The sequence below is a fragment of the Monodelphis domestica genome, chromosome 7 (assembly GCF_027887165.1).
Source record: "Monodelphis domestica isolate mMonDom1 chromosome 7, mMonDom1.pri, whole genome shotgun sequence".
Taxonomy (NCBI): domain Eukaryota; kingdom Metazoa; phylum Chordata; class Mammalia; order Didelphimorphia; family Didelphidae; genus Monodelphis; species Monodelphis domestica.
The window spans coordinates 68340542-68360888 of record NC_077233.1 but is presented as its reverse complement, the minus strand read 5'-3'; the positions used below and the strand labels follow the sequence as shown (position 1 = coordinate 68360888).

Genomic DNA, 20347 nt, shown 5'->3' with positions numbered 1-20347 from the left:
CTGGCCCTGGCATAATGGTCTGTGCCTGTCCAAGCAAACTAAGTTTGGTTCTCAAATAGTCTGTCTCATAGAGGGTCAGTAATATGCCAAAGTCCATATAGTATTGAGAAGCAGTGTCAAGATTCAACCCAGGACCCTGGTTCCAGGACCAGTACTCTGTCCACTACACTACAATGTATCTTTATCTTTGGTGGATGGGTGATTCACAAGATTACAAGTTTATTCAACAAAGTCCTTAAATGGTAGCTCCAGCATCATAGAATGTTAGAGCTTCGGGGGAAGCTGGGTAGCACAGTGGATTGAGAACCAGTCCTAGAGACAGAAGGTCGTAGGTTCAAATCTGACCTCAGACACTTCCCAGCTGTGTGACCCTGGGCAAGTCACTTAATCCCCATTGCCTAGCCCTTACCACTCTTCTGCCTTGGAGCCAATACACAGTATTGACTCCAAGACAGAAGGTAAGGGTTTAAAAAAAAAAAGAATGTTAGAGCTTCCACAAATCTTGGAGACCATCTAGGCTGGTGCTGAACTCAAATAAAAATGGATCCCTCTGGTCACAAAAGAAACCCGCAAATTAATATTGTCGATGCTACACTGTAGTTTTATTTTGTTAAACATCTCCCAATTATATCTTCATTGATTGGAGGTTTTATTGGCTTTTTGGAGTTGGCACTTCTGATCCAGGCCAGCCTCTTCCACCTATTTTTGTAGATGAGGAAACTGGAGAGAAAATACCTTGTTCAAGGTCATACAGCTAAGATTTTAATCCAAGCTTTTGACTCCAAAGTCTAGCAGTTTTTCTGCTATGAAGTAATTGACATATCTGAGTGCCTAGTGACTTGTGCCTTCCTTGTACCAGTTTTCTAAAGACTTTACCTACCTAGCACCTCTAACCCTGCTCTTTCCCTCAAAGATTAGGTCCTTATCCTCTCTTGCTGGGATTTCCCTGATGATATAATATTTGCCTAAAAGATTTCTGCTGACTGTCTGTCATTCAGTCAGAACTTTTCCCATCTTCCACATATTTTGTCCTTCATCCAATTACTTGTCATTTGGACCTTCATTGACTGCCTGGACCAATCTGACTTTTGCCTATGATAACTGCTGTGATCTAGATTTTAAATGGAACATAACTTGGTGACTGGAAAGGAATTAGGAAAACCTGGGCTCAAAATGCCTACCTCATACTTTCAAGTTGACTCTCAATTTTTTTCATCTATAAAATGGGCATAATGATCCCCTTAGTACCTCCTTTATTGTGAAGCTCAAATGGTATGAGGTTATGAAGAACTGTGCCAATGTTCGAGAGCAGTATGTATAAGCTATAATTCATTTTATTTGGATTTCAATTCATTTCCATTAGCCTTTAATGAGTACTCGGGCTCGTGACAGACAACGTACACATTCTACCTAAAGAGTTTTGGTGAAAGCATGTCATAGATGCTTGCGAACATTGTTTAGGAAATGTTGTACTTTATCAGGGAGTTTAGGTGAAATCTTAACATTTTTGTGAGACAATGTTCAGGGCAAATTTATGCATGGAATCTGGGACCTTCCTTTAAAGCAATTAGTGATTAAAATTATTAAAGTCTAGTTGGGGAGACAAGACACATCATTGCAACAGACAGCATTCGATGGCAGTACATAATCAGGTTTGGTGTACAAGATCAGAGGAGGGTTCAGTGTAGACCAGAGCAGTGAAAGGCAGCTTCCTAGGAGGAGACTGTTGAGTTGGACCCCTACTCATTATGCTTGATTAACCAGAGGAACAAACGGGAACAATCACAGGAAATTTCAGAACATGTCGATTCCTCTTTTCAACATTCATAGCATTCTGGAGCACCTGACTTTTCAGTTGGGTGATGCATGGGACTCCAGGACAATCTGCTGTTCCAACTCATCATACCTCTTGAGGAGTGGTCCATAAACCTGAAACAAGAGCAAATTGTTTGAGAATCTGGAAGTTTATCATGTTTGGTTCAGTGGAGAACTTCCTGCAGTCTTGGTTTGCACAACTTCCTATAGTCTGGTAAAATGATTTTTAAAGTTGTATCTTAGCATAACTAGATTTAAGAGGCATCATGATCATGGTATAGGGGATAGAGAAAGAGAAAGAGAGAAATAAAAATCTGAATCCAAGTCCTACCTCTGATACATATTGACTATATGATCATGGACAAGTCCTTTAACTTAAAAAAACAAAAACAACTTAACTTCCATCTTTGAAGAAGAGTGGTAAGGGATTAATGTGGGGATTAAGTGACTTGTCCAGGATCATATAGCTAGGAAGTATATGAGGCCAGTTTTGAACCCAGGACCTCCAATCTCTAGACTTGTCTCTCTAGCCACTGAGTCATCCAGCTGCCCCCAAGTCCCTTAATTTTTCAGTTCCCCAGACAACTTTCTAAGTTGTACAGTTGTATTCCTTGGGATTTCCATATACAGATGAAAACACAACTTGTCATTTTTTAAAAGTGAATTTATACCAATAAGCGCTGCAATTCAAAGTAGACTATCACAGAAAAGTATTGGCCAAGAAAGCTATATAATGTGACATGATGGTGAAATGATTTGACTTGGAGCCAGGGTTGGGTTCAAATCTGGACCCTCCAACTTAATATGTGCGATTCGAATGAAAGAGAAGTAAAAGTCATATCCTCTCTCTGGATTTCTTGTCTCCTTTGATCTTTACACAACATAATTACTTTTTCAAAAAATGAGAGTTTAATCCCCAAGGTAGATACTAAACTATGGTGAGCTCAGACTCTAGACCTTGACTGGTTTCCTGTGGAAGAGAGTTCCTGTGCCTCATATAGTTCTTGATTGAGACATAGATCATAGCCTCAGATGGTCTTTAGGAATTGTTGTGGCTGAAAAAAGTCATGGTTGGTGATGGGCCTTTTTATATATCTATATTGATCTATATCTAGATGTCTAGTTTTCAAAATCTGTCATCTCTTTATCAATTTATCTATCAAGAGTATCTTGTCAAGCAATACTCATTAAGTATTCCATTCGTATCAGTGGTGCTTTTGAAAGAAAAGCAAACTTCTTAAGAATTAGAGCCATGCTTTATGCTGTTCCTCTTTCTCTTCTTAAATTTAGAATTTTGGGGGGAAAGTAGGCAGTCAATAAGTGGCATCCATTATAACTCCATTATAAGCTCAGCCCAGGTACTTCTTCCTCCATGAGACCTTTCCTAATCCCCCTCAATTGTTAGTGATCCCTTTGAATTTACTTTTTTTTAAATAAATTTTATGGGTATCTTGTGTTTACATCATCTACATTACCCACTGTATTTCTCCCCCATCTCTTTCTAGAGCATCATCCCTTCTAATAGAGAACTTTAAAAAGGAAGAAAAAGAGCTCACCAAAACTGAGCGACATATTGAAAAAGTTTGACGTTATATAGTGTTCTACACCCACAAATAAGCGGGAGAAAGTATCTTCACATGTCTCTTCTTTGGGGCCAAGCTCAGCCATTATAATTGTACAACATTTACTTTTGAATGATTTGTTGTCATTCTTTCCATTTCCATTGTTGGAGTTGCATATGTTTTCTCCTGGATTAGCTTTCTTCACTTTGCATCACTTCATACAAGTCTTTGCAGCTTCTCAGTATTTTAACCATTTTCTTTATTTCATGAATGTAGCACAAGTTGTTTATTCATTTCACAGTGGATGGGCATCTATCTATGGCTTCTCTATCTTTGCCACTAAAAGTTGCTTTAAATATTTTGGCATTCTTACCCCTCCTATAAATTAATTACATTTTTATAGAATTACATAAAATTACATTTTTGTGTCTATTTATGTTGATTTCTCTACATACATGTTGTATCCTCTCAGGGGAATGTAAGTGTCTTTTGAACAAAGACCATTGTTTTTGTCATTGTATTCCCAGTGCCCAATGCAGTGAATATATAGCACATAGCAGCTGCCTAAAAAATGTTTATTGAATTGAAGTCTAGACTTAGCACATTTAGGGTATTTGGCTTTTCTACTTACAAGAAAAGTAGAAGGCTCACTCATGGTCCTTGGGAAGCTGATAGGACCAAAGGAGATAATGGATGTGAGAAACTGTTAGGTATTGTGCAAATTTAGGGTAGCACTTTAAGACTTCCATTGATTATCCCAGCAGGAGCCCTCTGTCCACTTGTACTGAATGCAGCTCCTCTTCCAGCATTTTGTAGATGATGTAATAAGTTGCTACAGCCAAACGTACGATGGACATGTTTTTCCAATTGTTTCCCCTATTAAAGTGACTGTTACATACCATCAGGGACAATGAACTCACGCCACATTGAAGGCACATCCATTTCTGTATAAACTGAGGCCAAGGGCTTTCATGAACCAAATGGAAGCCTAGGGGTCTCTGCTCACAGAATTCTGACCCTCTGAGCTCTGGGGATGGGTCTCAGGTTAGTCAAGGTAACATTTGTTTAATTGTATTAGTAGTCAGAGTTTTGGTGAGAATGAGGTGGGACCCTTTGGCCACAATGGAGTTCAGGGAATGACAAATTCATAGCTTTAGAGCCAAAAGAGACCATAAACTCAACCTAGTCTAGTCTCTAATTCTTTATGGAGGAGGAATCTGAGGTGTAAACCAAAGTCACAAAGTTAATGAGTGTCAGAGGCAGAACTTGAATCTTGGCCCATCTCTTCCTTAGAGAGTGCCCTTCCTAACCCACCATCCTACATGGTACAGCTGAAGTAATATTGGACTTGGACTTAGAATGTCTGGTTCAAACTATAGCTCCACCATCTACTACCAGTGTGAGCTTGGGCTATGTCAACTTCTCTAAACCTCAATATTCTCAAGTACAAAATTAGGGTAATAATATGAATATCATTCACAAAATAATATTAATATTAATCTAGAGTACTAAAGGATATACTACCAATATTCTACATACTACGGATACTTCCAATGGGGTAATTGATTATTAATATTATTAACTACAAGTATTATATGCTACATGACAAATAATAATATGTTTTAATACTGGAATATTATTAATTATTAATAATAGTATTCATACAAGTTTAAATGTGTATTATCCATCTATGAAATCATTAAGATGGACTAGATGGCCTATAAAGTTATCTTTAGCTCTGTGCTTATGATCCTATGATCTCCATTTATCCTGTCATCATTTATTCTTCTGCATGGTGGTGCAATTGATGAATGATATTTTTTTCTACCTATGGTTGGTTAGTAATGGTGGTCACATGGCCTAAGTACCATGGTATGGGCACAAATATGGGCATCTGATAGAGGAGGTAGCTGCCAATCACCACCATGTCCCAACTCCAAAGCATCACACACATGAACTCTACCTGGGCATTTGAATGAGGCAAGAATATGATACCACCACAACAAATAATTTTATTATTATTATTATTAATAATAACAATAATAATGTACACCACCTTCACTTCTGCTGGGAATATGTGTGGCATTTTGGGAATCAGAGTTTCATTCCTAAATGAAATAAAAATGTTGTTTAGAGGCTAAAAGTCCCAATTATGTTAAAGAAATGCAAAATGCATTTTCCCTGATGGCCTTGGCCAAATAAGCTGAAAAATCTTAAAAACAGAAAACCCCAATCATCCCCTTGGGATATTAGCTAGTTATTAGACAATCTACTGCAACTTATTAAAGGGATAAAAAAGATATTAATAGGTGTGTGGATAGAATATTGTTCTAGCATTTCTAATGGCCTATTTCACTGACTTCAGCTTATATGCCTTCTCCTAAGTGAATTCCTGAGGCAATTATAATAATTCCTTTTCTATAAATAATGTCTAAAGGAATAAAGAACATTCAATGTTATACAGAACCCAGAAATACAAATTTTTACTATCTTCCTAAAACCTAATAGGTCTGACCCAGAGATAGTCACAAAAGCCATTATCACACTATGAAACTTGCTCATACTTTTAAGGTCTTTGGGGGGAGATTTGTGTTAGGCTTTGCTCTACCAGCAAACCTTGCGAGGGCATAGCTGTAGGCTGGACCAAGCTTCAGTAACTGTCTTATGAGACTAGCATTTCCCTACTAGGAGAGGCAAATTTCACAAAAAAAAAAAATAGCACCAACTCTGGCCTTCTACTGTCTCCATGGTTATTTGCTTTCGGAAAGAACACAGACACCCCATGTCAAATGGTTTTTTAAAATGAATTATGCCATCAAAAGATAAACAGATCTGTAAGTGGTCTGTGGGCTCTCTCCTCTGAGGCATGACTTGAGACATATACTAAGTACTATATAAATGCTTACTCCTTTCCAATAAGGTTTTTATTTTTAATTTTTTAAATTTTATTTACTCAATTTAGAACATTATTCCTTGGTTACAAGAATCATATTCTATCCCTCCCTCTCCTAACCCTACCCTTCCCACAGCCAACACGCAATTTCATTGGGTATTACATGCCTCCTTCATCAGAACCTACTTCCTTGTTGTTGATGTTTGCACTAGATTGTTCATTTAGAGTCTACAACCCCAATCAAATCCCTCTCGACCCATGTAATCAAGCAGTTGTTTTTTTTCTATGTTTCTACTCCCACAATTGTTCCTCTGAATGTGGATAGTATTTTTTCTTGTAGATCCCTCCAAGTTGTTCAGGATCACTGCATTGCCACTAATGGAGAAGTCCATTACATTTGATTGTACCACAGTGTATCCATCTCTGTGTACAATGTTCTCCTGGTTCTGCTCCTCTCACTCTGCATCAATTCCTGGAGGTTGTTACAGTCTCCATGGAATTCCTCCACTTTATTATTCCTTTGAGCACAATAGTATTCCATCACCAACATATACAACAATTTGTTCAGCTATTCCCCAATAGAAGGGCATCCCCTCATTTTCAATTTTTGGCCACCACAAAGAGCGCAACTATGAATATTCTTGTACAAGTCTTTTTCCTTATTATCCCTTTGGGGTACAAACCCAGCAGTGCTATGGCTGAATCAAAGGACAGACATTTCTTTTAGCACCCTTTGGGCACAGTTACAAATTGCCCTCCAGAATGGTTGGATCAATTCACATCTCCACCAGCAATGCATTAATGTTTCAACTTTGCCATAACCCCTCCAGCATTCATTACTTTCCTTTGCTGTCATGTTAGCCAATCTGCTAGGTGTGATTTTGATTTGCATCTCTCTGATTATAAGACATTTAGAACACTTTTGCATGTGCTTATTAATAATTTTGATTTCTTTAACTAAAAATCGCCTATTCATGTCCCTTCCCATTTATCAATTGGAGAATGGCTTGAGTTTTTGTACAACTGGTTTAGCTCTTTATAAATTTGAGTAATTATACTTTGTCAGAGGTTTTTGTTATGAATATTATTTCCCAATTTGTTGCTTCCCTTCTAATTTTGGTTGCATTGATTTTGTTTGTACAAAAAACTTTATAATTTGATGTTATCAAAATTATTTATTTTACATTTTGTGATTTTTTTCTAACCCTTGCTTGGTTTTAAAATCTTTCCTTTCCCAAAGACCTGACATGTATACTATTCTGCTTTCACCTAATTTACTTATAGTTTCCTTCTTTATATTCAAGTCATTCACCCATTCTGAATTTATCTTGGTGTAGTGTGTGAGGTGTCGATCCAAACCTAATCTCTCCCATACTGTCTTCCAATTTTCCCAACAGTTTTTATTAAATAGTGGATTTTGGTCCCAAAAGCCGGGATCTTTGGGCTTATCATAGACTGTCTTGCTGAGGTCACTTACCCCAAGTCTGTTCCACTTATCCTCCTTTCTGTCTCTTAGCCAGTACCAAATTGTTTTCATGACCACTGCTTAATAGTCTAGTTTAAGATCTGAGATCTCAAGGCCTCCTTCCTTCACATTTTTTTTCATGATTTCCCTGGATATCCTCGATCTTTTGTTCTTCCCAATGAACTTTGTTATGTTTTTTTCTAATTCAGTAAAAAAGTTTTTTGGTAGTTCGATGGGTATGGCACTAAATAAGTAAATAAGTTTGGGTAGGATGGTCATTTTTATTATGTTAGCTCCTCCTACCCATGAGCAGTTAGTGTTTTAACAATTGCTTAGATCTAGTTTTAATTGTGTGGAAAGTGTTTTGTAATTGTGTTCATATAGTTCCCGTTTGTCTCAGCAGATAGATTCCTAAGTATTTTAAATTGTCTAGGGTAATTTTAAATGGAATTTCTCTTTCTAATTCTAGTTGCCAAGATGTTTTGGAGATATATAGAAATACTGATGACATGTGTGGGTTTATTTTGTATCCTGCAACTTTGCTAAAGTTGTTGATTATTTCAATTAGCTTTTTAGTTGATTCTCTAGGATTCTTTAAGTAGACCATCATTTCATCCACAAAGAGTCATAGCTTCATCTCCTCATTGCCAATTTTAATAGCTTCATTTTTTTTTCTTCTCTAACTGCTACTGCTAGTGTTTCTAGTACTATGTCCAATAATAGAGGTGATAATGGGCATCCTTGTTTCACTCCTGATCTTATTGGGAATGCATCTAGTTTATACCCATTGCAGATGATGTTTGCTGATGGTTTTAGATAAATACTGTTTATTATTTTTAAGAAAGGCCCTTCTATTCCTATACTTTCTAGTGTTTTCAGTAGGAATGAGTATTGTATTTTGTCAAAAGCTTTTTCTGCATTTATTGAAACAATCATGTGGTTTTTGTTGGTTTGCTTGTTAATATGGTAAATTATGTGGATGGTTTTCCTAATATGTAACCATTCTTGCATTCCTGGTATAAATTCCACCTGATAATAATGAATGACTCTCATGATGACTTACTGGAGTCTTTTTGCTAGTGTTCTATTTAAGATTTTTGCATCTATGTTCATTAAGGACATTGGTCTATAGTTTTCTTTCTCTGTTTTTAACCTGCCTGGTTTTGGAATCAGTACCATATTTGTGTCATAAAATGAATTTGGTAGAACTCCCTCTTTGCTTATTATGTCAAATAGTTTGTATAATATTGGGATTAGTTGTTCTTTGAATGTTTGATAGAATACCCTTGTGAATCCATCAGGCCCTGGGTATTTTTTCTTAGGGAGTTCTTTGATGTCTTGTTCAATTTCTTTTTCTGATATGGGATTATTTAAGAAGTCTATTTCTTCTTCTGTTAATCTAGCAATTTATATTTTTGTAAATATTCATCCATATCACCTACATTGCCATATTTTTTGTCATATAATTGGGCAAAATAGTTTTTAATGATTGCCTTAATTTCCTCTTCATTGGAGGTTAGGTTTCCCTTTTCATTTTGGATACTGTTAATTTGGTTTTCTTCTTTACTTTGTTTTCTTAGTTTGATCAGTACTTTGTCTATTTTGTTTGTTTTTTCAAAACACCAGCTTGTAGTCTTATTTATTAGTTCAATAGTTCTTTCACTTTTGATTTTATTAATTTCTCCCTTAATTTTTAGGATCTCTAATTTAGTTTTCATCTGGGGATTTTAATTTGTTTGCTTTCAAATTTTTTGATTTTCATGTCCAATTCATTGATCTCTGCCCTCCCTAATTTGTTAATATATGAACTCAAGGATATAAATTTTCCCCTGAGTACTGCTTTGGCTGCATCCCATAGATTTTGAAAGGATGTCTCATCTTTGTCATTTTCTTCAATGAAATTATTAATTGTTTCTATGATTTGTTCTTTAACAGATTTTGGAGAATCATATCATTTAATTTACAATTAATTTTTGATTTGATTTGATACTCTCCATGTACCCTTACTGATTATTATTTATATTGCATTATGATCTGAAAAGGTTGCATTTATTATTTTTTCTTTTTTGCATTTGTTTGACATGCTTTTATGCCATAGTACATGGTCAATCTTTGTGAATGTACCCATGTGCTGCTGAAAAGGTGTATTCCTTTTTTCCCTATTTATTTTTCTCCATATATCTATTAACTCTAATTTTTCTAAGATTTCATTCACATCTCTTACCTTTTTCTGATTTATTTTTTTATTTCATTTATCTAAATTTGATAGTGGTAAGTTCAGGTCTCCCACTAGTATAGTTTTACTATGTATTTCCTCTTTCAACTCCACTAGTTTCTCCTTTATAAATTTGGATGCTATACCATCTGGTGCATACATGTTGATTAATGATATTTCCTCATTGTCTATACTGCCTTTTATGAGGATGTAGTTATCTTCCCTATACTTTTAATCAGATCTATTTTTACTTTGGCTTTGTCAAATATCATGATTGCAACTTCTGCCTTCTTTCTCTCAGTTGAGGCCCAATAGGTTTTACTCCAACCTTTAATTCTAACCTTGTGAGTGTCTACACACCTCATGTGTGTTTCTTGTAGACAATATATTGTAGGATTTTGGTTTCTAATCCATTTTCCCATTTGTTTTTGTTTTATGGGTGAGTTCATCCTATTCACATTCAAAGTTATGATTTCCACTTGTGTATTCCCAAGCATTTTGATATCCTCTCCTAGTTCTGTCCTTTTTCTTTTGCTATATTCTTTTAAACCAGTGGTTTGCTTTTAATCACTCCCCCTAATCCCCATCCTTAATATGCTTCCCTTTCTGCCCCCTCCCTTTCTCTTATTATTTTAGAGTTTGTTAAGTTCCACCCCCCTCTCTTTCCCTCCCTTTTTGTACTCCCCACCTACCTACCCCCCTTAGTTTTCCCTTCTCATTTTCCCTGTAGGGTAAGATAGAATTCGATACCCTGATGGATATAGATGCTCTTCTCTCTCAGAAATGATTTCACTGGGAGTAAGGTTTAAGTATTACCTATTAGCACTCTCTTCCTCTCCTTCTTATAAGAGTATTCTTCCCCTCCCCTTCCCATGTGTATCTTTGTGTGATAAAGATTATCCTATTTATCTTATTTCTTCAAGTATCTCTTGGTGCCATCTTCAATTCCCCCTTCCATTTTTCTTTTTTTGCATATCATCTTATACCACTTACTACCCCAATATCTTCCTGTGAATGATTCTTCTAATTACTATAATAGTGAATATAATTTTTGAGAGTTACAAATAACATTTCCCCATATATTAATATAAATAATTTGATCTTATTGAAGCCCTTAAAGAAGAAAGTTTGAATAAAAAATCATTCTCCTTTTCCCTCTCTTTCTTATTTACTGTTTCATGTTTCTCTTGATATTTATGTTTGAATATCAAACTTTTCACTTAATTCTGGTCTTTTCTATATAAATACTTGGAAATCTTCTATTTTGTTGAATTCCCATACTTTCCCCTGGAAGTATATAGTCAGTTTTGATGGATAGGTGATCCTTGGTTGAAGACCCAATTCTCTTGCCTTTCTGAATATCATGTTCCAGGCCTTGTGGTCCTTTAATGTGGAAGCTGCCAGATCTTATGTGATCCTGATTGGTGCTCCTTGGTATCTGAATTCTCATTTTGGCTTCTTGTAAAATTTTCTCCTTAGCTTGGAAGCTCTTGAATTTGGCAATTATATCCCTGGGAGTTGTCTTTTGAGGATTTAGTGTAGAGGGTGTTCTTTGAACTCTTTCAATGTTTATTTTGCCCCTTTGTTCAAGAACATCAGGGTAGTTTTCTTGGATAATTTCTTGTAGTATGATGTCAAGATTTTTGTTTATTTCTGGGTTTTCAGGTAGACCAATGATTCTGAAATTGTCTCTTTGTGATTGGTTTTCCCTGATCTGACATCTTGTCAGTGAGATATTTTATGGTTTCTTCTATTTTGTCAGTATTTTGACTTTGTTTTATTAATTCTTGCTATTTTGCAAGATCATTGGCTTCCAATTGCCTAATTCTGGTCTTTAAAGACTGGTTTTCCTTTTCAGTTTGGTCTATCTTGCTTTTCATGTCTTCCAGCTGTTTCTCCAATTGGGAGTTTTGTCCTTTAAACTGTTATTTTAATTTTGAACTATTTCCCACTTTTCTTGCCAGAAGGCTTCCATCTTTGTGATAAGCTCCAATTTAAATTCTTCAAGAGTTTGTGGACAATTTCCATTTTTTGGGAAGGTTTTGGTGCATTTATTTGTATTTCCTCTCCTATTTTCTCTGTAGCCTGGGTTTTTCCTCCGTAAAAATTATCCAGGGTCAACCCCTTCTTGTTTTTCTTGGTGTTGGGAAGTTGTTCCTGGACACTGTTTACCATCACTATGGTCATTTTTCCTTCCCTTTCCAGTCAAAAACCTGAGTAAGATGGGCAGGCTCTCTATGTATGGAGCTAAGGAGCAAGGATTTTGCCTGAGGCCAGCTCTCAAATCTCTGAAGCTTCTATTGTTTGCTGCCCTTCTCTGTGCTATCTCCCTGTGGGTGCCCATGGTCTGTGCTCTTCAGCCTACTGGGGTTTCAGGTCTAGCTGCTCTCAGGGGTAGGTCTTTGGTGGTCTTAGTCAGCTGCCTAGGACCTAGAGGTGCTCCTTACTCACTCTAGAGGTGCCCCTTACTCACTCACTGATTCTAGTGTGTGCTGGCTCTGATTCTGGCTCCATAGGTGGAGTGGGGGATGGTAGATCAGCTCGTGTTTTGGTGGAAGCTTTTTCACCTCCTTCTAGTGTCGAAATGCCCAAATCCCATGTACCTTCAATGCTGCGCCCTATTGTAGAGTACCTTTGTTCATATGAATTTGGTTTTTTTGGTCTTTTGAGGTACTCTGTATTGGTATGTGCTGAAGAGAGGAAGAGTCCTACATCTAGACTGCCACTATGTTTACCTGGAAGTCCCCAGTAAGGTTTTTAAATAAATAAAATAAAAAATGCATAGGACTATAGAAAAAAGAATTATATTCAAATATGTTGATTTTAAAAATATATGACACATAAAAAACTAACCTATATTGAAGTTATCAATATAATCTGAAAAACAAGTTCTCAGACCCCAATTTAAGAACAGCTGGCATAGAGGGATGCATCTAGTCCCAGATAAATCACTTACTAAAGTCACCCCTAGCCCAACCTTCACTAAGCCCTCACAGACTAGGGTTCAACTTTGTGCATGGTATTTCCAGTATATATGCCCTTATAAGGCTTATGTCTTCACTCCACGGTGAAGCTGAGGACCTCCTACGTTCACCCAGGTCTAAATTCTTTATTATTATGCTCAAATAATAAGAAACTCAAGTAAGTTATAACATGGAATCAGAAAGAGCATTCACTTGAAACAGAAAAGAAAATAAGAACTCAAAAAAGAGAAACAACAAAACATTAGCAACACTCTTCACCACCAATCCCTCCCAGCTTCCTTTATCTCCCTCAGTTCAGCCCAAGAAGGAAGCTTCTTCCCTACTCCAGGCTTTTCCCTGAAAATTGGGGGAAATGACTATCTTGGCCACCTTCAACACCTGTGTGTGTAGCTGTGTGTAGCTGTGTGTAGCTATGTGTTTATGGCTCTCTGTAACCTTCACGCCCTGACAACAAAGTCTACTACTCTCTGAGTCTTAGCTATCTTATCCTCCTAAAGCTCAGTGATGGCCAGCTCATTAACTGAATACTTGGCTCCATTTTTGCAAAGCTGTGTCTCAAGACTTCTTTCCACCCCATTCCCATCCAGTGGCTCCATTTATAGGTCTTCCCCTATTTCCTTGCCATGCCAACATGACCTCACTGTCACAACAGGAATTTGAAGTCTCAGCCCTCTGATATCCAGTTTGACTTCTTGGGGTCTTTGCTCATAAGAGAAAGCAGTGGAAGATGGAGGCCCTTAAAGTTAGAGCCATGAAGAATTTCATTCCTAAGAGGATGGTCATGAACTTACACTATCCACTGGAACATATAATGTTCCCCTCTTCTGATCCATGTAACCCTGTGACCTTGTACAAAGATAGCACTTCCCTCTGGTCTCTTCTGTAAAAGGGGGGAAATAATCATGAGGGGCAACATGGTATAGTGGATAAGGGCCTGGGTTTTAGGCTAAGAAGATTTTGTCTCATTTCCCACCTTTGACACTTACAAGCTGTATGACCTTGGAAGAGGCACTATCTGGCCTTCAGCTTTTCCTTATATAAAATAGGGATTTGGATTTGATGAATTCCAAGGTCCTTTTCAGCCCCAAATCAATGATTCTATGATCTGTGCTCTGGCCAGCTCATAGGATTGTTCTGAGAATGAAATGGGATAATGGAAATGAGCACCTTGTGAACTGTAAAATGCTGTACAAATGTGAGAGATTGTTATTATGATTTTTTGGTAACTGGATTTTACTCCATATCATGGTCAGATGTGATTATCTCAGGATAATCCTATTTCCTCTTATGCCTCTTTGCTTAATTAGCCAAGAAGCCAAGCATTTCAGTTTATAATAAATTATTAACATAGGGCTGAATTTGAAAATCTGAATGCAGCAGCTGTAGCATCTCATTGTCTGTTCACATGGACTTCGGAGGTCTCCAAGTTGTTTCTTTCATGCTGGCTGGTTCGGATTAGCTTGGGGAGAGGAGCTGTTCCAGGAGAGAAGACTGATTAATGCTTCACTGAGTCTATTGGACAAGGCATTAGACTATGAGTGGAATTGTGTTTTAATTCCTTTTGCCTTTGTGGCCCCAACATCTAGCATCTAGCACAATGCCTTGTACACAGGAGGAGCTCAGTAAAGATTTGTTAAACGGAATTCAGTAGGATCACCCACCCATAAGACCTTAGACCAATTCTTTCTCTATTTTGCTTCAGTTTCTTCATTTGTAAAATATATAGTGGAAGTATACTTGTTCTAAAGTCAGAAGATCTGAGTTCAAGTTCCATCTCCATCTCTGGCAAAATCTAGTTACCAAAAATCCACTTACTACCTATGTGACCTTCAGCAAATCATTTATCTTCTCTTGGCCTCAGTTTCCTCATCTATAAAACATGGGGGAGGATATTTAGATGATTTCTAAGATCCCTTCTGCTCTGCTCTATGAACCTGAGCTTTGCAAAGTTTGCATTAAACACCTAATGAAGCACTTTTACCTATGTTATTACTTTTGATTCCCCAAAAAACTTAGCAAGATAAACAAGCTAGATGTTTCCTCCATTTTACTGATAAGGAAACTAAGTCTCATAAGAAAGAAGTGATGACTTGCCCAAGTAAGTCATGTACCTATTAAATCACGTATCCAAGATTAAAACTCCATGGTTCTCTGGGTTCAAAGCTGGCTTCAGACACTTCCTACCTATGTGATCCTGGGCAAGTCACTTAACCCCAATTTGCCTAGCCCTTACCACTCTTCTGTCTTGGACCCAATATTTAGGATTGTTTTTAAGACAGAAGGTAAAGTTAAAAAACAAAACACACAAACAAAAAAGCAACCCATGGTTCTAACTCCAGCCCTACTTGCCTCATGTGAACATGCGATAGAAATGCATTTTATGAGGACAGAATAAGCATGAATCTATGACGATCTTAGAAATCCTTTGAGGAAAAAATGCCATGTGTATAAATAAGTACCAGGCACAATGACAGATGGCTCATTTAAAGGAAGCTCCCAGTAGAGAATTGCTGTTTAAACAGGTCAGCCTCTTCTAAAGATTCGAGAAAGAAAGGAGAATTAGCCCAAGTAGCTCTGGGCTTTCTTACCATACAGAGTTAAGTGAAGGAGTAAGTCCTTGAAGTGTCCAGTGAGGTGAGGAGGTCAAGCTCCTGGAGAGTTCCTTGTCTTCACATCCAATGGAGACAGAGGAGGCTCATTTTACAATTATTTCTTAGGCAATGTGACCTCAGAGTCTTCTTAGAACAGGGCTCATTATTTCAGAAATGCAAGCCTGGCTCTTACTGGGTTTGACACACAATATGCTTAAATAGCTCTGGTTACAAAAAGAATCTGGAAATGGCTCCATTCCCTCCCTTTCCCCCTTCCCACCAGATGTGCTCACCTGAGCTGCTCCAGCAGTTGGTACAGCGGCTAATCTGGGCTCTGGGGCTAATTTCACAACATCAGTAAAGGAAATGTTCTCCCCTATGGCAACACCTGAAAGAATTAATCACATTTTGGAGCAAAGCACTAAAGTAATGAGAACTGGTTCCAGAAAAAAGAATGAGGAGGACTGGTCACTGAGAAAAGATGAGAACTTGTCCCTGAGGAGGCATGAGAAATTATCCCTGAAGAAGGATGAGAGAAAATGAGGGCTGACTCCTGAGGAGGGATGAAGGCTCATCCCAAGGAGAGATGATCAATGAATGGTCCCCAAGGTGAGAGGAAAGATGAGTTTAAAACTACACTCCCTCCACCTGGAACATCTTCTCCCTAGCTCCTCACTCCTACTGACTCACTAAAATGCTACTTACCTTCTAGGCTTAGCTTAAATGCCATATTCACCATGAACTTCCTCTGATCTCCTCACTTATTAGTGATGCCTTTCTCATTTGTGCTTCTCATTCACTTATCATAGTTTAAGTTCCATTATATTATATTTATATATATATATGTATATATATATATGTTATCATTTCAGGACATGGGTAACAGGAGCATATGTTCGTGTTGCCTAGGTTCTTTTTTTTTTATTATGCCTAGGTTCTTTTAAAAAATAATATGTTGTTTCCCTGTTAAAAGTAGAATAATTTTTAATATTCATTTTTTTAAATTCTGAGTTCCAAATTCTCGTCTCCTGACTCTCCTTCTCTCACTCAATTTGACTGTTAGATTTAATAAGAAGACTCTCAAACTGTTCTATGTTTGGCACCAAGGAAATGTCCTTAGCTTCCTTTCCTTCCTGGTCTTTCTACCCTTAAGTTCAGGATTGATTTTATTCTCTGTAGAACCTGAAGAAGGAAGAAAAGGGGATGGTGAAAGAACAAGGTGATTGAGAGATGGGGTTACATCAGGACAAGATCCCCTCCCCCCCAAAAAAAAGAATTCAGGAACTCTTTTTAGCAAAGAGATAGGGAAGTCCAATGACTTTACCCTTCCCACTTCTGTATTATGCTACTATTTTTGGCAGAGCCCTAGGACTGGATCCCTTCCTTTGGCCCCTAAACTATAGTAGCATGAGCTATATCCCCTTAAAGTCAGGATCATCTGATCTTTAAGGAAGGAAAGGAGGGGCCTTTTCCTTCCCGACCATTTAGGAGCATCTCATCTCCCCAAGGAATATATTTATTTTAGAGTCCCCAGTTAGGCTAAATGACATGGTTTGACTACTTGATATGGAAACATAAAACCTTAGGGAGGGTGTGGAGAGACAATAAAGAATTCTTGGCCATATAAGAACTAAACTCTATATAAATGGATTAGGTTCTTTTGACAACCAAAGTAATCCATCTAGAATGTGGAATCTACTGGGTAGGTCAAGGGCTCTGAGGATAAAAGCCTTCATCCTCATCAAAGACTTTGCCAGGGTAATTTCTTTCCTAGGAAATACTCCAAAGAACTGGGTTGTTACTGGGCTTCCTTCTAAAGTCCTCTCTGATCCCACAGACCATAGCTTGACTCTAAAATAGTCTCAGCCTGTTATGAACTTTGTTCTTTTGATTGCAGTTACTCTTGAGGAATGGGGTGGAAGAGATCGGTGCCTGTTAATCCTTCTAGTTCAAAGAGAGGAAAAGCAGTGAATGTTCAAGAACAGAAGGGTCCTTACTCAATGAGAAGAAGGGAGATGAAACCAACATTCCCAAAGAAGTAGACTGTTGGATGATCAGAAATACAATTTGTGACAAGCTTCATTCATTCTTTCAGGAAATATTTGCTAAGTTCCTACTATCTTAGCACAGTGCCTGGCACACAGCAGTTGCTTAAAAAGTGTTTCTTGATTGACCTGTTGGTGCCTAGACACTTTGAGAGCTGAAATTATTCTTTATTCATCTTCACATTCTCCAAAGAACTAGAAACCCATCAGTGAAAAAGAGATATGTACAAAAACAGCTATGAAATGAAGTAGATTGTGAAAGTAAAGTAAGGGTTATACACAGTCCTATAGTGTCTCAGAGGAGGAAAGTATAACTTCCACATAGCAGGAAAGCTTCATGGAGGAGGTGACACATGAAGTGGGCCTTGAAGGATGGGAAAATGAATGCCATTTTTAAAAGAGTGAATAGCATATGCAAAGGCACCAAAATAGGAAGAGGACTGAGGAATCCATTTAGCATATATAGTTATCTATAATCTTACCATGAATTGCTCTATAAGCACATCCCAAACAAGCTGAGTTGGCAGTTTCAATAGTGTATACTGGGGCATTGAACACATCAGATAAAACCTGTGGAAGAAAACAAAGTTTCCATTATCTCCCAATGAGTCAGTTCCATTACTGAGAATGGGCATTTACAGTTCTAATTCTGTTAGTTCCTCTCCATCAAGTTCCTTGACTTCTGGTTTCAAATACATCCAAACTTCTACCTCAAAAAAAATTTCACTGGATCCCATTGCTCTTTGGAGCCATTGTCTGATCACTAGTCTTTTTAAAAAAGTTATTCATTTTTGAGTATTTTTTCAAGGTTTCCTGATTTATGTTCTCTCCCTCCCCTCTTCCCTCCCCCCTCCTGGAGTTGACAAGCAATTTCACTGGGTTATAACGTGTATTATCACTCAATACCTATTAATATATTATTCATTTTTGTAATGGAATAGTCTTTTAAAACCCACCCCCCAAATCCTATGTCCATATAAATAAGTTGTGTTCTCTTCTGTATCTCTACTCCCACTGTTCTTTCTATCAATGTGGATAGCATTCTTTCTCATAAGTACCTAGGAATTGTCCTGGATCACTGCATTGCTATTAGTAGCAAAGTCTATTATATTTGATTGTCCCATAATGTTTTAGTTACTGGGCACAATGTTCTCCTGGTTCTGCTCATTTCACTCCACAACAGAACATGGAGGTCTTCCCAGTTTTTATAGAAAACAAGCAGTTCATCATTCCTTATAGGACAATAGTATTCCATCACTATCATATACCACAATTTGTTCAGTCATTCCTTAATCAAGGGATATCCCCTTATTTTCCAATTTTTTTTCTACCACAAAGAGCATGGCTATGAATATTTTTGTACAACCATTTTTTCTTATCTCTTGGGGTACAAACCTAGTAGAAGTGTTGCTGGATCAAAGGGCAATGCATTATTTTAAAGCCCTTTGGGTAAAATTCCAAATTGCCTTCCAGAATGGTTGGATCAATTCACAACTCAACTAACAATGCATCAGAGGACCAATGTTCTGATCTCTTTTTTCACTTTTCAGTTTTTGATAAGTACAGTTTGCCCTTGACACCTCCATTTTTCTATTCCAAATTCAATTCAATTCAGTGAATATTTATTAAGTACTTACTATTTTCAATACTGTGTGCTAAAAACTGGGATAACAAACATGAAGAATTACATAGTCAGGGGCCTTCAGAAGTTTACATTAACTATTTAGAACATAAAGGTTCTTTTCTGTTTCCCTGATCACTTTAGGAAACAAACCCAATAGTGCTCCTTTTGAGTCAAAAGGCATACATAGTTATATAACCCTTTGAGCATAATTCCAGATTGCTCTTCAAAATGGTTAGATCAGTTTACAATTCCACCAACAATGTATTAATTTCCACATTTTTGCTTATCCCCTCTGACATTTGTCCTTTTGTCATTTTAGCCAACCTGATATGGGAGATGTTATCTCAGAGTTGTTTTGATTGCATTTATCTAATCAATGATTTAGAGTATTTTAATATGGTCATATATAACTGATTTTATTATCTACAAATTGTCTTTTCCTATCTGTTGACTATCAATTGGAAAATGGCTTATATTCTTATAAATATGACAAAGTTCTCTATATATTTTATTTTATTTTTAAAACCCTTACCTTCCATCTTGGAATTAATACTGTGTATTGGTTCCAAGGCAGAAGAGTGGTAAGGGCTAGACAATGGGGGTTAAGTGACTTGCCCAGGGACACACATCTGGGAAGTGTCTGAGACCAGACCTGAACCTAGGACCTCCTGTTTCTAGGCCTGCCTCTTAGTTCACTGAGCTACCCAGCTGCCCCCTCTATATATTTTAAATATAGTACCTTTATCTGAAAAACTGCCTATAAAATTTCTTACTCAATTTACTGCTTTCCTTCTAATTTTTGCTACATAAGTTTTATTTGTACAAAATTATTTTAATTTAATGTAATCAAAGTTATCCACTTTATAGCTCATAATGCTTTCTATCTCTTATTTATTTATAAACTCTTATAAATTCACATTAATTTGTGGTGGCAATGATATGTGAACACGGAAGCATAACATAAGGCTGAATGTTGTAAGGGTAAAGGAGAGATCCAGAAAATTTTTTAAATTAAATTATTTTCATCTTGGAGAACAAGCAAGGCTCTGTGTAAGAGGCAGTATTTAAGCTGGCTATTGATGGAAGAAGAAGATATATGTAGATATGGATGAAGATGGAGTACATATGGGCGGGTAGTGGATTTGAAGTGTCT

The 20347-nt window shown here is 37.1% G+C and overlaps 1 protein-coding gene across 1 annotated transcript in view; it reads right to left on the bottom strand.

Moving 5' to 3' along the window:
- Positions 1–1316: 1316 nt before the first annotated feature.
- The window catches only part of XYLB (xylulokinase), a 287508-nt gene continuing 268477 nt past the window's right edge, over positions 1317–20347 (bottom strand). The window contains exons 17-19 of the mRNA XM_056804817.1: positions 18053–18140; positions 15819–15913; positions 1317–1929 (exon numbers count right to left, since the gene is read on the bottom strand). Coding sequence (XP_056660795.1) covers positions 1852–1929; positions 15819–15913; positions 18053–18140 — 261 coding nt within the window. The 3' untranslated portion in view covers positions 1317–1851. The remainder of the gene's footprint in view (positions 1930–15818; positions 15914–18052; positions 18141–20347) is intronic.